This window comes from Struthio camelus, chromosome W (genome assembly GCF_040807025.1).
Source record: "Struthio camelus isolate bStrCam1 chromosome W, bStrCam1.hap1, whole genome shotgun sequence".
Classification (NCBI taxonomy): domain Eukaryota; kingdom Metazoa; phylum Chordata; class Aves; order Struthioniformes; family Struthionidae; genus Struthio; species Struthio camelus.
Window position 1 is genome coordinate 58492096 of NC_090981.1, and position 20017 is coordinate 58512112.

At 56.7% G+C, this 20017-nt stretch overlaps 1 protein-coding gene across 1 annotated transcript; it reads left to right on the forward strand.

The window, feature by feature from the left end:
* The first annotated feature begins 3110 nt into the window (after positions 1 to 3110).
* LOC138064338 (collagen, type I, alpha 1a-like) lies at positions 3111 to 8874 on the forward strand. The gene is made up of 3 exons (XM_068926382.1): positions 3111 to 3254; positions 3361 to 5760; positions 8863 to 8874. Exons 1-3 carry the CDS (start codon positions 3111 to 3113, stop codon positions 8872 to 8874), a joined length of 2556 nt encoding a protein of 851 aa, XP_068782483.1.
* Positions 8875 to 20017: the final 11143 nt, after the last annotated feature.

A 20017-nucleotide genomic window follows, 5' to 3' on the forward strand; every position in this document is an offset into this window, starting at 1 on the left:
CGGTCGCCTGGCACAGTCTCAGTCTGGATGGATTAGCTAAACATGAGCAAACCTCATGAGCTTCACCAAAGAGGAATGCAAAATGCAGCAGAGAGTGGAATAGCTGTAGGCTGGGAGCCGACTGCCAAGCGGCAGTGCTGCTGGGAAGGACCTGGGGGTTATCATGGGCGTCGGGTTGAACCTGAGCTAAGAGAGCACTCTGATCACAAATAAGGCAAACCACATCCTGGGCTACATTAGGAGGACAGTGGCTAGAAGATCAAGGGAAGTTATTATCCCCTCTTTGGCGCTGGTGAGGATGCACAGATCGCTCAAGTGTTTCTAGAATAGCTTCTAACAGCAGCGCTCCCACAGCTTCCTTTGTTGTTAAAGAGATGTGGAAATGCAGAGGATGATTAAGGCATTGCTGCAGGAGCAATAAAAGGGAGCCATAGTGCCTTATCCCAAGGCACTTAGAGTACTTGGTTGGGAAGTGGATGAAGTGGTATCTCCTGAGGGTCCCATATAGTTCAAATGAGACATCTGGGGAAGCCAGGAACTTTACACTTAGATATTAGCTTCTTTTTTTGGATGGAAAATTAATGAAAGGCTTGGCTGAAAAGACCATGCTTTTTCTGTGGTCACAGATACCCTAAACTATGGCAATAGCAAAATGCTTCCAATTATTGTTTGCTGCTACACAGCTGAAAGGGAACAATACTTTGTCTGCTGGACCGTGTTCAGGCTAGCGATGAACCTCCTTCAGTATTTGAAAGTGTGAAAGAGTAAATGTTTTGTAGCTTGGCAGACCATTGTTATTTGCAGCTGACAAACTGCAAATAACTTTGGGCGATCCCTCTGTGTTTACAAGGGAATGGACAACAAAAATAAATATTTGCCTAGGGTTGACCACTCAGCTTCTGCATCATGCAGAGCTTACTCAAATCAAGTCTGATTTTAGGAGCTGGGTAGCTTTCAATCCTTCTTCCTTGTCAGCTACAGAAGCTTCAGAGTTTTAGATGAGACCTGTCCGTTGTGGGTGGACTCAGGCAAGTCCCCACGTGGGGCTACCTTCATACACTGGAGCGGAAAGGAAGATTTAGGGGCTCTAATAACTATCGGTGCATGAGGGGAAAACTGTGGAGTGTCATTCTGAGAGGTTCTTAAGGCTGGTGAAACCTGAGAGGGCTTTCTCCACTGGGTGAAAAGGTTGTCACGCGGGATTGCATTCACTGGGGTATCTTAGTCCCTAGCACCTGCCTTTGCAAGTGATTGCCGAGCATCAATCCCCAAACCCTCTCTGATTCCCAAAGCTTTTAGGCTCCCTGGGCTCCATTATACTGAAAGGCAGCAGCACGAAAGAATATTTTCTCTTTGTAAACAGAGTTAGTCAGACACAGAGACCTGCTTAGCATCGATCCTGTTAGGCTGGACTTCAAATTCAATTTGTTTCCTTTGTACCTGTGAAGAGTTTGGTAAATTGATTTAAACAATGAAGATGTATTGACAGTGATTACAGCTGATAAATACCATTTTAAATAATAAGATGAGGCTTATAATCACTAAATTGTTTCCTTGAGGGCAGCAAAAATGTACTGTAAAGAGAAGAATGCTATTTCTCTAAGATATCCCTTGAAGTCCTGGCCTTTATTTCTCATGGGATTGACTCCATTTTCCATCCATTTTTCAGAGGAGGAAGCTCTAAGGAAGTCAGAGTGAAGCTAATAGTCCCCAAATCTGCAATTTATGCCACTATTGTAAACTCTGCATAACCGTGACTGATGAATATGCATCGTAGCATTTCCATGCGCAGCAGAAAGTAACCTACTTCCAGCCCCGAGCCAGCTGCAGTAGCTCTGTCTGCCTCTTTCTGCGTCTCTGTGCCAGGAGTGGGGCTGTAGGATTTTGGAATAGATGAGGACGCCACAGGAAAACCCTGAGTCTGGACTTGGTCTGTGGGTTAAGGGCAGCTGCAGCTGCTAGCCCACCGCAAGGCTGCCGGTCGTGCTGCTCTGTGCCTGCCTCCCCTGGACACGTTTAAGGGATCTGGGTCTCAGCGGAGTTTGGGGTTCAGCGAGGTGCCAGCCGGATGCAGAGGGGTTGATGGCAATCTCAGAGACAGCCTCGACTTTGCGGAGGTAATAGCAGCAGAGATGTGATAGACTCAGATGAACAGCCAAGTGACACTTTAATGAGTGTCAATGGGAGGCAAGAATTAAATCCTGCCGGCTCATTAGCATGGGAAGAAGTGCCATCTGCCACGGCTGGCAGGGTTCGCTGCTGCCGTTTTGGGGGGGCCGATTCCCATGGGGAGTGGGGAGATGAGACCGGTGCCTGGGAGGGCCTGGGCCACCTCACCTGTGAGGGCTGCGTCCCTGATCCCTATCTGACCGGGGGGCTGAATCCCATCTTTCACGGGTACCACAGGGCATCGGACATGTGACTTTCGCTACAGTCGTAGCGTGTCTGGTTCACACCAGTAGGAGATGCCTGGACCCTGCTTTGTTTTAACACGTGTTTCATGGCATTGTGAATTTGTATGCTGTTTCTGCAGGCACCGTTGAGCTGTGGATGGTGGGCTCTGGCCGTGCCACCTTCTCCTGGCTGGTTCCCACCTCTCTGCAAGCAGCGGAGGACCAGGTGCGTCCTGGAGCTGCACGGGAGCTGGCCGAGGGCGTCCCTGTTGCTGGTTTTAATGGAGTGCGAAAGCCAAGGTGATGCCAGAGGGGCCAAAGGAAGTGTCTGTCACCCAAAAAGCCAGGCGTGACACCGAGGTGTCGGGGCACCTGGCAAACGGCTGCAAGAGGACTAGTGGTGGTAGCGTGAGCACCAACGTGGCTTCGGGCAGGGCGCTGGGAGCCCAGCAGGACTTGCTGGATCCTGGTGGGCTCCCGCCGCATCCCCGCGGGACGCCGCGAAGCCGTGGGTCCGTGACCTCACAGTGGTGGATCCGTGACCTCACAGCGGTGGATCCGTGACCTCACAGCGGTGCGTCTGTGACCTCACAGCAGTGGGTTCGTGACCTCACAGCGGCAGGTCTGTGGCCTCACAGTGGTACCCATGGGGATCGCTCCGCACCCCCTCCGCCTGCCCGGCCCGGCCCGGCCCGGCCCGTCGCGGCCCGTGGCGCCATGCTGGGCGCCCTGGGGCCGGCGCTGCACCGTGGCCTGGCCCCTCTCGGCACCAGCGGTGCCCTCCTCGGCCCCGGCCTCCTGCTGCTGGCGGCCGCTGCGGCCCTGCTCGCCGCCGGCCGCCGCCGCCGCCACCGCCGCCAGGTATGGGCCAGGTCGGGCCGGGGTGGAGAGGGGAGGGAGGTGCCGGGGGTGCGTCCTGCCAAGTCCCTTCTGGTCTGGTCCCATTGCTGTGCTCCTGTGCCCGCAGAGCGGTGGCCGCGGCTGGTGGCGCCGGCGGCAGGCGCTGGGCGAGGGCTCCGGTCCCGGTCCCAGCCCCGGTCCGGAGGTGCATCCCACCGGCAGCAGCAGCAGCAGCACCGGGGCCGAGCCGCGGTGCCGCCGGGCCGGCTGCGCCCGCTGCGCGGCGGCCGCCCGGGAGCTGCAGCGGCGGGTGCTGGCGGCGCGGGCCGGGCCGGCAGCCGGGCTGGGGCCGCGCTCGGTGGCCTCGTGGGGCTCCAGCACGTGGCGGGCGGCCTGGTGGGACCTGGAGGAGCTGGTGCGGGCGGGCGGCCTCTCCTGGGGCTCCTCCAGCAGCGACAGCGCGGCGGGCTCGGCCCGGCGGGGCGGGCGCTCGGGGCACCGCTGCCCCTTCTGCCCCCCGCCCCGGGGCCGGGCCGCCCCCTCGGAGCCGCAGCCGGAGCCGCGGCCGGAGCCGGGGCCGAGCCCCCCTCGGAGCCGGAGCGCCGCGGCCCCGGGCCCGGAGGGACGAGCCCCCGCCGGGCGCGGAGCCGCTCGCCCACCGGGCTCCGAGCGGGACGGCCGGGCCTCTCCGTCCCTGCAGAGCCACCTGGCTCGGAAAGGCCTGGAGATCTGGCTGGGGGCGCTGCCCGGGCCGGTGCGGCGGTCGCAGCAGCGAGCCGCCCTGCGGCAGGGCCGCCCCGGCCTGCCCAAGCCCATCGGCCCGGGGCAGGCCCGGCCCCTGGCCCGGCGGCGGCTCTGCCCCTGGCTGCAGGGCAAGGCCGACGCCGTGGCCGCCAACGTGCTGCAGAAGCACCTCCAGGGGCTCTGGGGGGTCCCCAACCCCACCGAGGAGTCCCTGGCCCGCCTGGTGCCCTGCCCGCCGCCGCTGCTCGCCCCCCTGGACCCGGGGCCGCCCCGGGGCCCGCCGGCGCCCCGCTCCGCCCCGGCCTCCTCCGCCGGCTCTTCCCCGGGCGCCGGGACGCGGGGGCCCGGCCGGCCCCCCCGGCGCCTCCAGCAGCAGCCGGCCCCCGAGCCCCCCGGGAGGGCGGCCGGGGGCGGCGAGGCCGCCGGCGGAGCCGAAGATCCCCCCGCCGGGGCCCGCTCCTCCGCCGGGCGCGCGCCGGGCAGCGCGGCGCGGGACGGCCCCCGGCGCCGGGGCGGGGGGCTGCCCCCCAGCGCCCAGGAGCCCCCGGGGGGGCCGCTGGCTCCGGGCACGGCCGCCCCCGGCCCCGAGCTGCCCAGCCCGGCCGCCGGGCCGGCAGGAGCGGCCGCGCCGAAGGCCGGCGCCGACCTCGAGGCCGATTCCTCCGCCGGCGAGGACGGGAGCCGGCCGGGCGCCGCGGGGCCCGTCGGCGCGTCGAAGCCGGAGCTGAGCCGCGACGTCCGCCGCCGGCTGTGGCTGCACGCGGCGAGGAAGTGCCTGGAGACGCGGCTGCGGATGCTCCCCGCCGCGGTGCGGCGGTCCTTGGAAGCGTCGCGGCCGGCGCCGCCCCAGCTCCCGCCGGAGCGCCTCTGCCCGCCGGAGCCGGCGGCGCGGCCGCGGCCGGGGAGGTCGCCGGGGGGCCGGCGCGCGCCGCCCGTCCACATCGCGGTGCCCGAGGCCCTGTTCCTGCCCGAGGAGCAGCGCGAGGCCCTGGAGCTGCACGTCCGCGCCAAGCGGCTGCAGCGCCGCGGGGACCTGCTCGGCCCCCGGCCCGGCCCGGCGCCGCCGGGCGAGGAGGAGGGCGGCGGGGCGGCCCCCGGGGCCGGCTCCCTGCCCGGCGCGCTCGGCGGCGCCGGCGACGAGGCGGCCGCCACCAGCGAAGCCCCGGGGAAGAGCCGGGGGACGCCGAAGCCCTGGGCAGGGCCGGCGGCCGCGGTGGTCTCTCCGGTCCTCGTCCCCGCGGCTGCCGGCTGGGCCAGGGGGGACGCGGCGGCGGCGCCGCCGTTTCTGGAGAAGGAGGCGAGAGCGAGCGCGGAGGCGAGGAGCCGGCCGCAGGCGGAGGCGCAGGCAGGGGAGGAGGAGGAGGAGGCGAACGCCCGCGGCCGGGAGCCGCAGCCCGCCTGGGGCCTCGCCGCGTCGCCGGAGGAGCCGCCGGCCGGGACGGAGGAGAGACCCAGCGCAGCGGCGCCGGCGGCCCTCGCCACGGCGCAGGAGCCCCCGGCCGCCAGCGAGGGGCCGGCCCAGCGGCAGGGCGTCCTTGCGCGGTGCCGTGCCCCCCGGCAGGGAGCCCCGCACGGGGACCGCAGCCCCCCGCGGCAGGGCCGGGGCTGCTCGCCGCCGGCCTCCGTGGCCACGCTGCGCTGGAGCAGGAGGCAGATCCTGCGGGCGCTCGAGTCCGGCCTGCAGGAAATGGCCCAGAGCCGGAGCCAGCAGGACGGGACGGAGACACCTGTTCCCGAGCAGCCTCCTTCCCCTCCTTCACACCTGGGGGCCCAGCCCCAGATGGTGGAGGGGCCCTTGGGTGCCTGGGGCTGCTGTGGGGCCCCCCCATGCTGTTGCCCACAGCCCCAAACGGAGGAGTCATGGGCACTCCTGGCCCCCCACAGCCCTTCATGGCCACGCCAGCAGCATCATCCTCCAGCAGAGGGGACGGGCAAGGGGTCCATGGCTGCCAGGTGCCCAGCACCCTCTCCATCCCTGCCGGAGGCTCAGGGACCAGCAGCACTCAGCACTCCCTCTCCAGGCTCAGCAGCTGGGACAGGGACAGATGCCAGCAGCAAGAAGAAGGCACCGAACATGGCCAGGGACACAGGAGCCAGCCCTGTGGAGCAGCGGTGCTGGGTCCCTGGTGTCGCAGTGGGGACTGTGCTGCCTTGGGGCCTTGGGGGCCATGTGCCTGGTGAGGAGCACGGGATGCCAGGAGGCACGCGGGAAGGGAGAGGCTTGAAGACACCAGAAGAGCAACCATCTGTGCGGGAAGCCGAGCAAAGGAAGGGGGTTATTGCCTGGATGGCACAGGGCTGCACCCGGGATGCTGGAGAAGAGACCATCGCTTGGAGCGGAGACGTGAAAGACTGCACAGGCGGCTCCTGGGATGTTTGGGAGGGATCGCAGTGGGTCGGGGAAGGACAAGCATGGGAAGACAGAGGGGGATGAAAAGGTCTGGACCATTTGTCCTATAGTCCCATTAAATCCTATTTTTCACCCCACAGTTGTAGTCATTCGCTGTGCTGTGAACTGTGGGCAAACTCAGAGGTGCTTGGAAGGAGGGTCCTGGGACAGGGCTGGTGCTGGGTGCCATGGGGTCCCTGAGAGTGCCGTGAGCTGTTGCCCTGGCTGTGCCTGCCTGCTGGTGGGTGGCCAAGCTGGGTGGTACGCTCCGTGGGGTATTCGCCGGTCTCACTGCAGGCTGGCCCTGGCAGCAGGGATCGGGGAGCAACCTTGTCTTGCTGGCCTGGGGCGTGGGAACCCCCCAGCGAGAACCTGCCTGTGTGGTCCCTCCAAGCCTGGCCAACCTAGTGGCAACCAGATGTTTGTGTGATACAACCTACTCCGAGCTTCCCTGCTGACAGTGCTGTGCCTCAGCTTCCCTCTGCTTGTGTCCAGGCCAGCCTGTCCAGGTATTTTCCAGAATTTCTGTCAGGCTCATTAGAAAATTTCCCCATTTTAAATACTGACACAACTACATTGCCTTCAGTCCTCTAGAATTTCTCCCCCCGGCCCTGAGCTTGGCCAGACTTCAGCAGCTCAGAGGGAGCTTTGACCATTTTGCGTGCACACAGCAAGTGTGGCTGGTGAGACTGCAAGGACTTTGCCGAAGCTGGCAAATGTGCTCCTTGGTTCCTGTTGGACATGTTTCAGTATTGCTGCAAGATGTGAATGTCTTGTGCAGCTTCCTTCCGAAGGCGAACTCCAAATGCCTATGGTCTGGTCCTGCTCCACAAGAGAGCCTTGTACTTACCAGCCTTTTGGGGACTATGCTGTAAAATACTTAGTTCTTCAGGATATCTGGTTAACAGCTATTCGGCATGAAAGATGAGGACAAGTGAAAGGAGGAGTAATGCATTAACCTTGCAGATGCACAGGCCCTAAAGAACAGGGAATGACAGAGGTTTCAGCTTACTGACGGCCAGGCCAGTGCAAGGGCACGTGGAGCTGCGACGTTCAGCCAGAGCTGGGGAACAAGAAAGAGGGCAATGAGATCTCCCTGCATCTCATGGGACAGAGCAAGCTCTTCGAGGGGTTTTTGAGGGAGGGTTGTGCAAAATTGGATGTTTTAAGGGGATGGTGAGAATGTGCAAATGGGATGTGTCATGGGATGTTTGAGGAAGGGCCAAAGGCAGGGAAAGGAGGGGTCAGTGTGGATCGGGGCGGGGGGGAATAGGCATGGGAAAACGGAGGAAGGGGAGTGAAAGGGGCCGGTCATACACTTGCCTGGCTGAGTCCTGCTCCTTCTCACCACAGTCTGTCTTCTTCTTCATCTCTTTTCCTAACTGTTTCTCGTGTGCTGCACAGGGACCAGGATGGACACATCCATTTAGCTGCTGAGGAGCAGAGGGGAGGCCCTGGGGCCAGGGGGACCATCAGGGCTCTCAGACAGCCACGAGCGGATCTCACCCTAGGCAGCCCACGGGGACTGGGGCACTGTGGGACGCATGAGCTCCATCACCAAGGACATGCACCAAAGCCATGAGGCTGGTGGAGAGCAAAGCAGCGGGGACAGAAAAGGGGTAGCTGAGATAGCATGTTCTTTGAAAAGAGATTATTAGAGGTTACAATCTGAACTGCACAGTGAGGAAGGGGACACCTCTGGCTCGACCCTGGTGGGTTCAGCAGAGAAGGAGAAGTAGCCATCAAATTGGGTTGAATTGTCATGGACAGATACAAATGGGAAGTTGGGAAGTGTATAAAATTGGAAAAGAAGCTGAACACTCCTGGGAGATCTCCATGGCAGACCTCAGTGATGATGAGGAAAGTCTGTTTCCAAAAAGAATGAAAACACTGTTAAGCAAAATGCAGAAAGGAAGAAAATATCTGTATTCAGTATTTGGAAGAAAGCAGGAAGGCTTCAAAATGCTTTCCAGTCTATAGGGCACAAGAAAGGGTGATAGATGACATACACTCAGGGCAAATATTTTAAAAGAAGCAGCAGCCCAGATAAATTGTACCCAAGAGCCCTGAAAGAATGGGCTAAAGGATCTTGGCCTCATTGGTATTTATTTCGAATACAACTGGAATTTCCCTGGTGCTCCCAGGAGATGAAGGAGCAGGCAGGCATTTGCTGAGTATCTCCCTGCTCATACATCCACATCCTTCTGAGCAGAGAGCATCCTTCATGTGAGTCAGGCACGCAGAGGTGGGATGGCTCTTACTACAAGTGTCTCGAAAGAAGAATGACTGCTTGCTCTTTCTGGGAAAAATCTGGAGCAAAGCAAAGCTAACGCAAGTCCCAGATGAGGTTTAAAAGATGAATGGGAATGCATGCTATCTCCCAAATTTGTCTCCCTGGCTGTCGCTGGTGCCAAGGTGGGTTCAGCTGCACTCTCCCCATGGGAAGGAGCTCCTCTCTGTGCGGCTCTATGCCTCTGCCTTCTCCTTTGTCCCCAGGATGGTGAATAAATGTGAGTAGTAAGTGAAGAGAGAGCCTTTCTCCCTGAACATGGGGGCACCCTGTGAGCTTGCTGCTGGGGCACTCTGCAGCTCAGCTGAGAGTGTCTCTTTGTGGTATGCACATGGACCCAACATAACAGCCCTTTAGAGGTTCAATCACCAGTCTGCCAAATGGCCCTTCATCAAGAAAACACCGTAAAGTTTCTTAGTCTGTGCTTCTTGCCAACAGAAAGTCCTTCTTGCCTCCAGAGTAGCTTCCAACTTGCTTTGCCCAAGTTGCAGTTTTCCTGCACGTTTTCTGTTGTTTGCACAATTTAAACCATGAGATCTCTTGAAATCGTGTTTGCAAACTGCACTGTCATTTCTTGTCCTTTTCTTTGCTGTTAAGGATGTTAAGGATACCCTAGAAAGCATATTGGAGATAGGAATCCCTGCAACAGTTTAGGGACTCCGGGTTGCTCTGATCTGAGGACGGGCTGGAGGCCATTCAGGAGTGTGTGTGTGTGACCCCGGGCAGCTGCAGCCATCCATGGGGACGTGGCACCTGCCAGCCTATTCCCCCGAGACCAGTCCTAGGCTTGATATCATTCAGCATGATGAGAAATGAATATTAAATTACTGCAGGCAATGAAATGATGAATGATGAAATCTCCAGGCACAGAGACAAGTAAGGAGCTAAAATATTGTAAGAGCAGCCAGACAGGGAGGCTTTCGGCAGTTGCTGCGAAGGAGGTGCAAGAAGGTGATCTGATGGCTCCCTCTGGCCGTAGGCTCTGTGAGTCTGAGAAACGCGTTCTGTAGCTGCACCATTTCCACAGACATCCAAGGAGCTGCGGATCCTGTTCCTCTCCTAGAGCCGTGCTCTGCAAAAGGCTTCCTCCACTGACAGCTCCTGTGAGTTACTAGGCGATGCAGAAACACAGGGTTGGTGCTCGCAGGGCATCACGCACAGGTTTTTAGGGCACACAGGAGGCTGTGAATCCTCATTTCCTGGGAGCCTGAGCAACAGTTTTGGCAATGCACTTGGATCGCTAAAGGCAAAAGGGCTCAAGCTCTCTCCTGCTCTGGGGAAGTGATTATCACCCTCTACTCATCACTTGCTACACCACATCTGCAGAGCTTCTAGCTGGGTCCCTGAGTACAAGAAAGACATCAATAAAGTGGAGCGAGTTCAGCGGAGGTCACCAAGATGGTTGGGCTGGAGCGCTTGTCCTGTGAGGAAAGGCTGAGGGAGCTGGTCTTGAGCCCGGAGAAGAGACAGCTTCAGGGGGACCTCACAGCAGCCGCCAGCACCTGCAGAGAGAGGACTGAGGAGATGGAGCCAGGCTTTTTATGGAGGTGCACAATAGGAGGATGAGAGTAGTCTAACTTGGAATAGTGGGGAGTTTGGCCCCTGAAGGAGTCAAGCACTGGAAGAGAGGCCCAAAGATGTTGAAGATTCTCCGACCTTGAAGGTTTTCAAGACCCAGATGGGCAAAGCAGTGAGCAACCTGGTCCGATCCCACTGGTAACCCTGCTTTGGCAGGAAATTGGACTAGAGACCTCCTGAGATCCCTTCCAGAATGGATGGAAGGGCCCTGCAGTGGGAGAAAGCAGGGAGATCAGCAGCTGAAAATGGACTTAACCAAAAGGAGCCTAAGGGAGGAACAGGGGGAGGCTGGAGAAAAGGACTATCTGGATGCTCACTGGAAGCAAAACCTGCTCTACCCTGAGAAGCTCCTGGCACCTGGTGCTGAGCCTGGAGGTGAGCTGATCTTGGTAAGGCCTGGTCAGAGCACAGGGCTCTTGGAACTGGCAGAGGAGTGGGAGTGGGATCGAACAACTTGAGAAGTCAGACAAATTTAGATAAGAAATGAAGCCAATTTCTAGCATTTCCTTCTGGATTCAGATTCATCCCAGCATGCTCTTCTGCCAGCTCCTAAGGAGACCCAAGAGGAAGGATAAGGGGAAATTAATGGAGCTGTTTGGAAAGCATCTGTAAACTCTTTGGCCTGGAGCGGCAGAGCGGCTGGGAGCTCACGCTGGAGGGCCACAAGGGAAGGGGCAGAGCACGGCCTGGGGCAGTCTGCGTGCTCCCACGCAGGGCACATACCCTGGGGCCAGGGGCCGAGCCACTCGGGTGGTGGGGGATGAGAGCTGCCTTCCTGCGGGGAGAGCAACGGGGTGCTGAAGTCTATGTTGGGAACAGAGCAGGGCAAGAGCTTATGCCTGAGTTTTGGGGGTGAGACGGGGTGAATCCAGGGAACATGCAAGGTTGAGAGAGGAAGGGCTAGGCTTTCTGGCAGGACCCGCGTCTGTCAGTGATTCATGAGGGCTCAGCTGGGCCTGGGCGAGCTGATTAAGCGTGCATGGGGACGTCACCAGGCACCTCAGCCAGCTGGCTAGGAGCGGTTCAGGGCCAAGCTCTCGCTCCCAGACGTGGCGGCTGCATCCACCGACCCTTGGGGCTGGCCCCTGGCCCTGCTCACCCCACAGGGCAGCTCTGCATTTAGCGCTGTGCTAGCTGGCCCGTCTCAAAAGCATGCGAGGGAGTGTGTGCACAATTTAGCAGTGTGCATGGTGACCTTCCAGCAGGATCGCTGCAGCCTGAGCGTTGCTCTGGGAGGACGTAGTCACTCCAGGGCCTCGGCTCTAATAGATCAAGAGGTATCAATGTGAATAAGGCCCAGAGAGACTCCTCTGAAGCAACAGGCAGTCCCTGGTTTTGCAGCAGAGGTGCTGAGAAACCAGTGCCTGCAGGTATGGAGAAACCAGAACGGAAAGAGACAAACCATACCACCACCACAGTTTTCTCCATCCAACTGCCACTGACTGTAATAGGTCATGATGGTGAGAAATCGAGTATACAGCCTTTTCTCTTGTTCCTTTTATCCTCCCTTGGACACTTAGTCATGTGAAAAGCTTCTCTATGTCCCTGTGATTTTCCTGGATGCTGTCACTGTCCTGATTAAGAAGACAACTTGCCTCTTTTGCCACGGTTCACTGCGAGGCTGTCCGTCACCGCTGCTGGTTCCTGGGGTCCTCTGGTCAGTAAGTGCAGTGTCCCGGTGGGCTCCTCTGGCAGCTCACCCGGCTGGAAAGCCTGTGCCTTTTTCCCAAATGCCTTTCAGGACCATGCTTATTTCTCCCAAAATATATAACTGAAAGTGTCTTTTCCTATTTCTACTTCCACCTCTGCTTCTGAGTGAAATTAATTAAACTGTTTATTTCTCTCAAAATCCCCACTCTGTAAGGCTGAGCCATGGTTCCGATTTAACTGACTTTAGGTTTTGGGGCCAAATTATCCTGTTTGTATTATCAGCAAGAGCTTAATGCTTTCATGACTAGAATGCCTTACCCTGGGAATAGCCTGCCGTGCCGAGAAAGGGATGAGTTCTTCTCTAGCAGAAACACCGTGAATAGGACACCTATAAGGCTCCCTGCTTCGCAGGTCATTCAAATCCCTGCTTCTGGGGCTGCCGCAGGTCTTTCTCACCTTGCACCTTGCCAAAAGGCAGCCCCTTACAGGCCTCTCCTATTAGGAGGATAAGTTTGAGACAGGCTTGGGTACCCCAGAAAAAGAATAGGACTGCTTCAAAGCACACGTGGGACCCCATTTTCTTCAACAGGAAGGTGTTGCACCAGCTCCAGGCTGTGAAACAGCAATAGGCAGTCACAGAGGCTGGCAGGATCTGGTCCTGATGACACACATGCAGCTACATGTGGCTATGGGACGGGTGCATTTAGCCTGAGGTTTCTGCTGTGCAGCAGTGTAAGCATTGCCCATTACCTTCCTGCAGAACCGCTCCCTGGCACGCAAATGCATGAGATCCTGGCCTGGCTGCAAGCAAGGCTCAGGTCTGCACCATTTCAGCCTGCTAGTAAATCCTCCCCAGCACAACACGAGGGGGGCTGGTCTCAGGAAGGGAAGGGTCGTGTCTGTCAGCGGTCCATCATATCCTGCAGTCAGCCAGATGATTGCACCCTCTTCTTCCCCAGTGCGATCGCAGTGAGAGCAGCTGCAAGCAGCTTGCTTTTACACAGTGGCAAACACAGGGGGCTACAGATGGTCTGGGGGTTCAAGGTGACCCCTCAAGCTTGTTAGTAGACAGAAGGCGACCTGTTTACTTTGAAAGGGACAGCGGTTTGCTTGGTGGGTGGCTGCTGCAACCTCAGCACACAGCTGGACAGATGCAGGGCGGCTTATCTGTCATCTTGGCCTGGAGTCTCCTGGCTGTGAGTGTTCAAACGCTACAAAATCTGGAGTCAATCTAAAAGTGCATAGCTCCAGCCAACAGCTACTGCCTGCCGTTGTGGTGCTGCAAGGGGCAGCGCGGGGACATGGGTCTCTGAGCTGGGAGGACTGGGCTGGAGGCTCCTCTCCGCTTAGCCCTGCTGTAACTTGCGCCCTCCTGGGGCTTCCCCTTCCCAGAGGGGTGAGTGTGTTAACACGCTCAGGCACCTGGAAGTAAGATCTGGGCAGACTTTCTGGGGAGACAAGGGACACTGGGACCCAAGCTGTGTGCTGGAAGGCACTGGGACACTGGGGCGCCTTGTCTCCAACCTTGCTGCCTTCATCAGCTTTCCCTTTCAAGGACCTGTGCCCAGTGACCCCTGAGTTTGCTGTCCCTAAGCTGATGGCTGGAAGTAGCACTGAACAGGCTGGTCTCTGGCTAGGCTGAGTTAACACTGAGCCCTTCCCAGGAATTCCCTGCACTGATGCCATAGGCTTTATTAGCCCAGCAGCTTTTGTGCAGGAGCACTGATCGCAAAAACTGTTTGCAGCAGCAGGCTGGAGCTGTTTGCAAACCTCCCAGGCTGGGTCTTTGCCTTAATCTCCGTGATTAGCCCAAATGGAAAGGAACAGCTGGGCAGCTCAGGAGCCTGGGAAATGGGACAAACACATGTGAGATCCAAAGTTTCCCAGAAATTGCAGTGTATTGAGTTTAGTGCCGAGAGACTGGAAGGACAGCTTTTTATGGGGACATCCTCGGAGCGGGAGAAGGGAGTGGGCCTGAGCAGCAGTGTGTGGTGCTCCAATGGCTTTGGCCAGCACACAGTCTGGCGGCTGGGGCCGCACAGGAAAGTTTGGCTGTGTGGTGAGGATGGAGGAAGCCATAGGTGCTGCACGCCCCATTACACTGTTTGGGTTTAAGGCTGGAGGAGACCACTGGGTTGCCCACTCTTCCCCTTGTGCAGTGCAGACCCCACCTGTAAGAACTGGTTGTGCTCGGGGCTCACCCCCATCCTGGACCTCAGAGATGTTTCAGTTCTACTGTGGGGTAGGAACAACCCTTGTCCATGCACCATCTTGGCTTGGCAGAGCGTGAGTGCCTTCAGGATCAGCTCTGCCCTCCCCTATCTCATACATGGCTCTCTCACAAGCTCATGGCTGGGACTGTGGGTTGGTAAAGACTTGAGAACTGCATGGTCTGTGCATCTCCCGTTACACTGGGGAGGGCACTGTGGTGATCACGACGGGCTTGGGAGCAACAGCTCGCGGAAGAACATGGTCGGGAAACCTCTGTTGCAGGGCAGCGAGCAGCCACTGCTCTTCCTGTGCATGTGGCCGAAGCTTCTGGGCGGTGGAAGGTGGAAGGATGCCGTATGTTGTCTCGGGGAGGTCATTGCGGGGAGATTTGGGAGTACAAGCTTAGACAGGCTGCGCCCATCCCAGAAGTGCTCTTCTAACGTCCTGCGTCATTCGCTCTAGCATATATAAAACGCCTATTCCAGCAAAGCGTGCCGAGCACAGGCAGCGTCCAAGTCTTGGGACAGCGGGGATTTCCAAAGGATTTAGAAGAAAATGTTATGCCAATATTTGACAGGGGTACAGGGGCAACTAGAAAGATGGTGTGCGTGTCTGGGGGGACATTTAGCCCCTAGTGTATCACCAAGCTCGAGAAGTCTCTGGCAATTGAAAGTTTTTAAGTAAGATGGGATTTTTCCCTGAAATTTGTATGCAACCCAGCGGCTCCCAAGGCAGATAACATCAAGTGGGAAGGGAGAGCGACTTGACCTCCATGATCTGCTTGGATGTTTGAAGCATTTTCTTTATCTTTGCAGTGCTGTAGCCAAAGTGGTTGTGTGCTTTCTCTGCCGAATGCTGAGATGAGGCTCAGCAGCGTGGAGATATGCTTAATCTTTTAAATCCCTGTGATAATTGAGTGATTACAAACTTCAACAGGTTCCAGGAAGATTTGTTAAATTGCCTTGTACAAGAAGGTTAAGTCTGAAATATCATGAGGATGGGAGATGAAAAGGCACCCCATAAGCCCTGAGTAGATACAGGGAGGAGATAGGGTGAGCACTGCAAAGGGTATAATCACGCGAGGTGGGCACCCCGCATCCCGGCTAAGGTCGCTTGTGTGAGAACCAAGAGCTGCTTTGGATGCACAGGGTCAGCCGTCCACCCTGGCTGCTCCAGCCTCTTCTTTTGAAGAGCTGCTGAAAAGCACATTTTTTACATGGTTTCAGCTGTAAATAATGACACAGCTTTTGCGTTTATGCTCTGAATCCTTAGGCCGAACCTGCTTAAACTGATCTTTACGTGCTACTACTGCTGCAGCGCAAGGTGAGACAGCCAGATGGGAACATGCGACCTCCCTGGAACCATGGGGCTGTTGCGGCTGGGAGCGGGAGAGCCTCGGGACTGGTGGAGTCTTGCTCTTTGGAAGAGGAAATATAGATGGTGCTTCAAAGAGTTCCTGCTTCATCAGAAAAGGATGTGGTATCTCTTTCCCTGATGTAGGAGGAGTCAGACGAATAGAAGAAGGGTTGCAGTGTGGGGTCTGAAGTCCCTTTCAGGCAGCTCTGGAGACCGGCATCACTCCCAGCAGCACAGCAGCCATGGCCTCCATCCATGCCTGCTCGTGAAGCAGCAGGACACGCTTTGAACTCTGCTCCCCTCATCTCCTCCACTAGATTTTAGCTCCAGCACTGAGTTTCCCTCTCTGACCACAAAGTTTTGGCTGTTGGATCATGAAGGGATGCTATGCTCTGCTGCAAGGAAAAAAGATGGGTTTCCCAGGCTTAGTGCGAGGGTCCTTTCATTGGGCAGCTGTTATCTGCTCCGGTGCCCGTGTCCTCAGCACAGCAGCCTCCAGCCCAGCAGACGAGCCATAGACATTTGCTGTCCTGCAAAACGTAGGGCAGGGAGTGACCAGCCATCGTCTCCCTGGCCACCAGATGTGGCACCGAGGATCTGGACAGGGTGCGGGAGTTACCCGGCTTGTGTCTGCTTGTGAAATCAGACGGACTCTTGCCGAGCCTTCGGGATGCCAAAATTTAATGGGCTGGTGCACGGCCTGTCCTGACCCTAGACTTCCTGCTGGAGAAGTTGAGATGAGAATGTTCTGAACATTTAACCACTTCAGGAGCCCCGTGCGGGTGGTGCGCAGCTCACTGGGGAAGCTGGGCTTTGTGTCTCACAGACCGTCTGGCAGTTCAGCTCCCAGAAGCAGGAGCATGCGGGCCGAAAACAGAAAGGGCAGGAGCATCCCCACGGCTTTCGGTACTGAAATAGCACACAGTCCTCTGCCAGTCTAAATGTCCTCCCCTTCTTCTCCCAGCAAGGCAGTGGTTTTGCAATACTGGCAATTCTCACAGGGACCTTCAGAACTGGAGCAGAGCCCTGTACAGCTGGGAAATGGGGCTGTGGCCCCTGTGGTCTTCCTTGGGGGTGAAAATTCCCCTTTCTGACTGTAACCACAGTCAACCACTGTGGGGGACATGGGGCACGGCCAGGTCTCGCTCTCGGCAGCCATGAGTTCCTCCTGACCTCTGCAACACGTGGGGTCTGCTCTGCTGCTCAGATGTCAGGATGGGACCGACCAAGGGAGGCAGGGATGAGACCCCTGGACTCCAGGATCCCATAGTGGGAGAGCCAGGCCTGCAGGGCTCGCAAGGTGGGTGCAGAGCCACCCGCCAGCACAGACACCACAGGTCAATCTGCTTTGTGTGCACAGGGATGTCCCTCTCCCTGGTGTTCACGTGCTACAACAGCTCAGGCTGTGTTAGGGCCGTCTTAGTGTCTCCATTAGCCTCTGCAAAGGGGAAGGGGTCTCACATCTCCACTGAACTGCCCTGTGGAGAATCAGGACTCCAGAAATGGCTACCAAATTGGTCACCCAGGGGAGGTGGACGGGACTGACACCCACCGGAGCATAGGGAAAACGACGTCTGGAGCTGAGACTCTGCTTGAGACCCCTCAGCTGGCCAACTAGCACCCAAGCTCTTCAGTTCAGCTGGCTGGGCTGGGAGCAATGCATGTGAGTGGGAATTCCCTTTGGACACGGGGGTCAGGCAAGACAGCTGTTTATAGCAAGGGAGCATCAGGAAGAAGCTGAAGGGTGAGAAGCTGCGAGACCTTCTGGCACCATCCGCCTGCCAAGGCTCTGGAGGCCAAGCACGAGGACGGAGATGGGGAGACACCAGCCCATCCACACAGCAGCTCTGGGCTGTGGGGAGTGCCAGATGGACCAAGGCTTGTTCATCTCCCCAGATCAGGGAGGATGGTTATGACACAGACAAGGAGATTTGGAGAGAGAAGAGCTCCTTGGGAAACCTTCTTAGGGGCTTGCATATCTCCAGGAACAACACAGTAGATGCTTTCCCCTTGGAAGTCCTGTGGACAGAAAGTTCCACTACCTCACAGCAGTACCTATCCTACCTACTGCACCACCCATATTGCACCTGGTCTCACTGGTCCTAGCCAGCAAAGGTCCTCAGATGCACAAGGTGGGAACTCACCTTCTGCTCAGGCTTCCAGCTCCCTCTTTGGGGGTCTTGGCTCCTCCATTTGCTGGAGGGAGAAAGATCACGTATCTGCAGTGCTGGCTGAAAGAAGGAGTCAGGCTCTTCTCGGAAGAGGCACCACCTTCATCACTGCTTTTCTGCTAGCTCGTTTCCAGGGCAACTCAGCCTTTAGAATGAGAAGAAACTCACGGTTTTGGGAGTGACATCTGGGTGCTCTCACTGGTCTATCCTGAGCTCTAACCTGACGGTCTTCCTAGAGAAGCTGGATGCCCAGTCGAGATCTTTACTCACAGTCTCAGGCGTGCTGGGGATTACAGAATGCTCCTCATCTCCCAGAGAAGCTCTCCATCCCTGGGAAGGCTGGGGGTCCCTCTTGCCCATCACAGGATTTCCTTGTTATATATTGGGTGGTGGGTGTACCTGAGGGCACTCTCTCTGCACACAGTGTCTAACCTGAGAGAATATGGACTTGCCATTGAGGTGGAGAGAGTTGTTTCCGAGCATTTATGATGGCCAAATTACTTTCCAAGCACGTCACAGGCAAGAAAAGCAAGCCCAAAGGACAGGCAGAGGATGGCAGTCCTTCTGCTGTTGTCGATCTGATGTTTCTTGTTGTGTGGGGAGGAAACCGGATTTTGTAGACAAGGGGGAACTTGTCACTGTTGTAACCATGCGGAATAAACTGTTGGCTACGGCCAACCACAGGAACAAAAAATTGCTTGCTGCTCTGTGGTCTTGTCTTTTCTGGCCTTGCAGCTCTGATTCAGTGAACTGCTTGATGAGTTTTGCTGTGCGGCAGATCTGGTGAAATACAAAGCGTTCGGATGCACGTGAAGATTGCACTCCAACCCCTGGACGCATTAAAGATTAAATTTATTAATCTTTTAATCTATAAATCTATTAAAACTTACCCAGTTCTTCCATAAAGTGAGGTTCTGGCTTGAATATTCCAGATGAGGCTCTTTTTTAGTCTCCTTATAAATTCCTCCTCACCTTTCTCTCTCTTTTCAGACCCTAATCCAATTTTTTACATCCCTTCTGAAGGGCTGACTCCAGAAATGGATGGCATCGGCAGTGATCTGCTGATATACATGTGCACAAGGTACGCTGCCTCCCTTCCCCCGTTAGTGATTTCCCAGCGTTTGTGCCAGCCACACATTTTTAAAATACAGATTATTTTGGCCGCTGAAACTAGTGAGATTGGACATTTTGGTGGATAGCAGAGCTGTCTGGAGCTAGATGAGCAAGGAGCTGTATGGACAGGAATATAGGTTAATGCACTTCAGGGCACAGGCTATCAGATGGGTCTCTGGTACAATATCTGCATGTGAAGTACATGTGTGTCAGTCTGTGCAGGCATGCTCATTTTCTAAAATGCCGTGTGTTGCTTCTGCAGACTTCTTTTAGGTGCCTTACACAGCCTTTCCATGGCCCAAAGATCAGGGGGTGACTGTGAAGGGCGTTATAAAGAGCTTTTTCCTTAGGGACCTTGAGTTTCCTTCTCCAGCCCAACCTATGTGAGCCCAACCTCCAGTCCCTCGACTGGTTGAGAGCAGTGGGGCTGGGCAGCCTGGGGAAAGGGAGGCGAAGGGGCAGCAGCCTGATGGGGTTAGAGAGATGCCAGGGCCAGGTTGGTTCTGCTTGGAGCTGGCCAAAGACAGAATGAGAGGCAGTGGCGCAAGTTGTGCCAGGAATTTCCTATTACATGCTAGAAAACTCCTTCTTCCCCAAAGAGCAGTGCAGCCCTGGATAGGGCCTAGAGGGATGGTGGGCTTCTCTGCTTGGAATAGTCCCTGAACAATTTGATCCAGATGGAAGTTAGACCTGCTCTGAGTGGGATGTTGGAGTGGAGAGCCAGAAATCCCTTCCCTCCTCAGTTATTCTGTGATGCTATGGTATTTGTCTGTGACATCAGGTGTTGAATGGGAGGCAGTTGCAGGCAACGGAGACAGGAGCATACTCTGAGAATGCTTTTTCTGACTATCAATTAATCTCAATCATATCAGCCAGTCTAATACAGCTCTTGCTTGTCCCTGTAACCCTGCCTTGGTGCAGCTGGGTGGGGGGTTTGCAAGCTGGCAGCTCTCACGGGGACATTCAGGACTGGAACAGAGACCTGCAAAGAGAGAGTAATGGTTGTAGCACTCGTGGCAAAGTCCCCTTTCTAACTGCAATCACAGTCAATTGCTGTGGGAGATACAGGGCATGGCCTGGGCTCAGTTTTGTCTTGGCCATCATGAGCTCCTCCAGACCTCTGCAACATGTGGGGTCTGCTCTGCTGCTGAGGTGTCAGGATGGGACCATCTGGGGAAGCAAGGATGCAGCTCCTCTTCCTAATGTCACATTAGCCAGGAACTCTCTGGTCCCCTAGGGGAGGCTTGCAAGGCATCTGGCAGGCTCTCCTAGAGCTTGCACA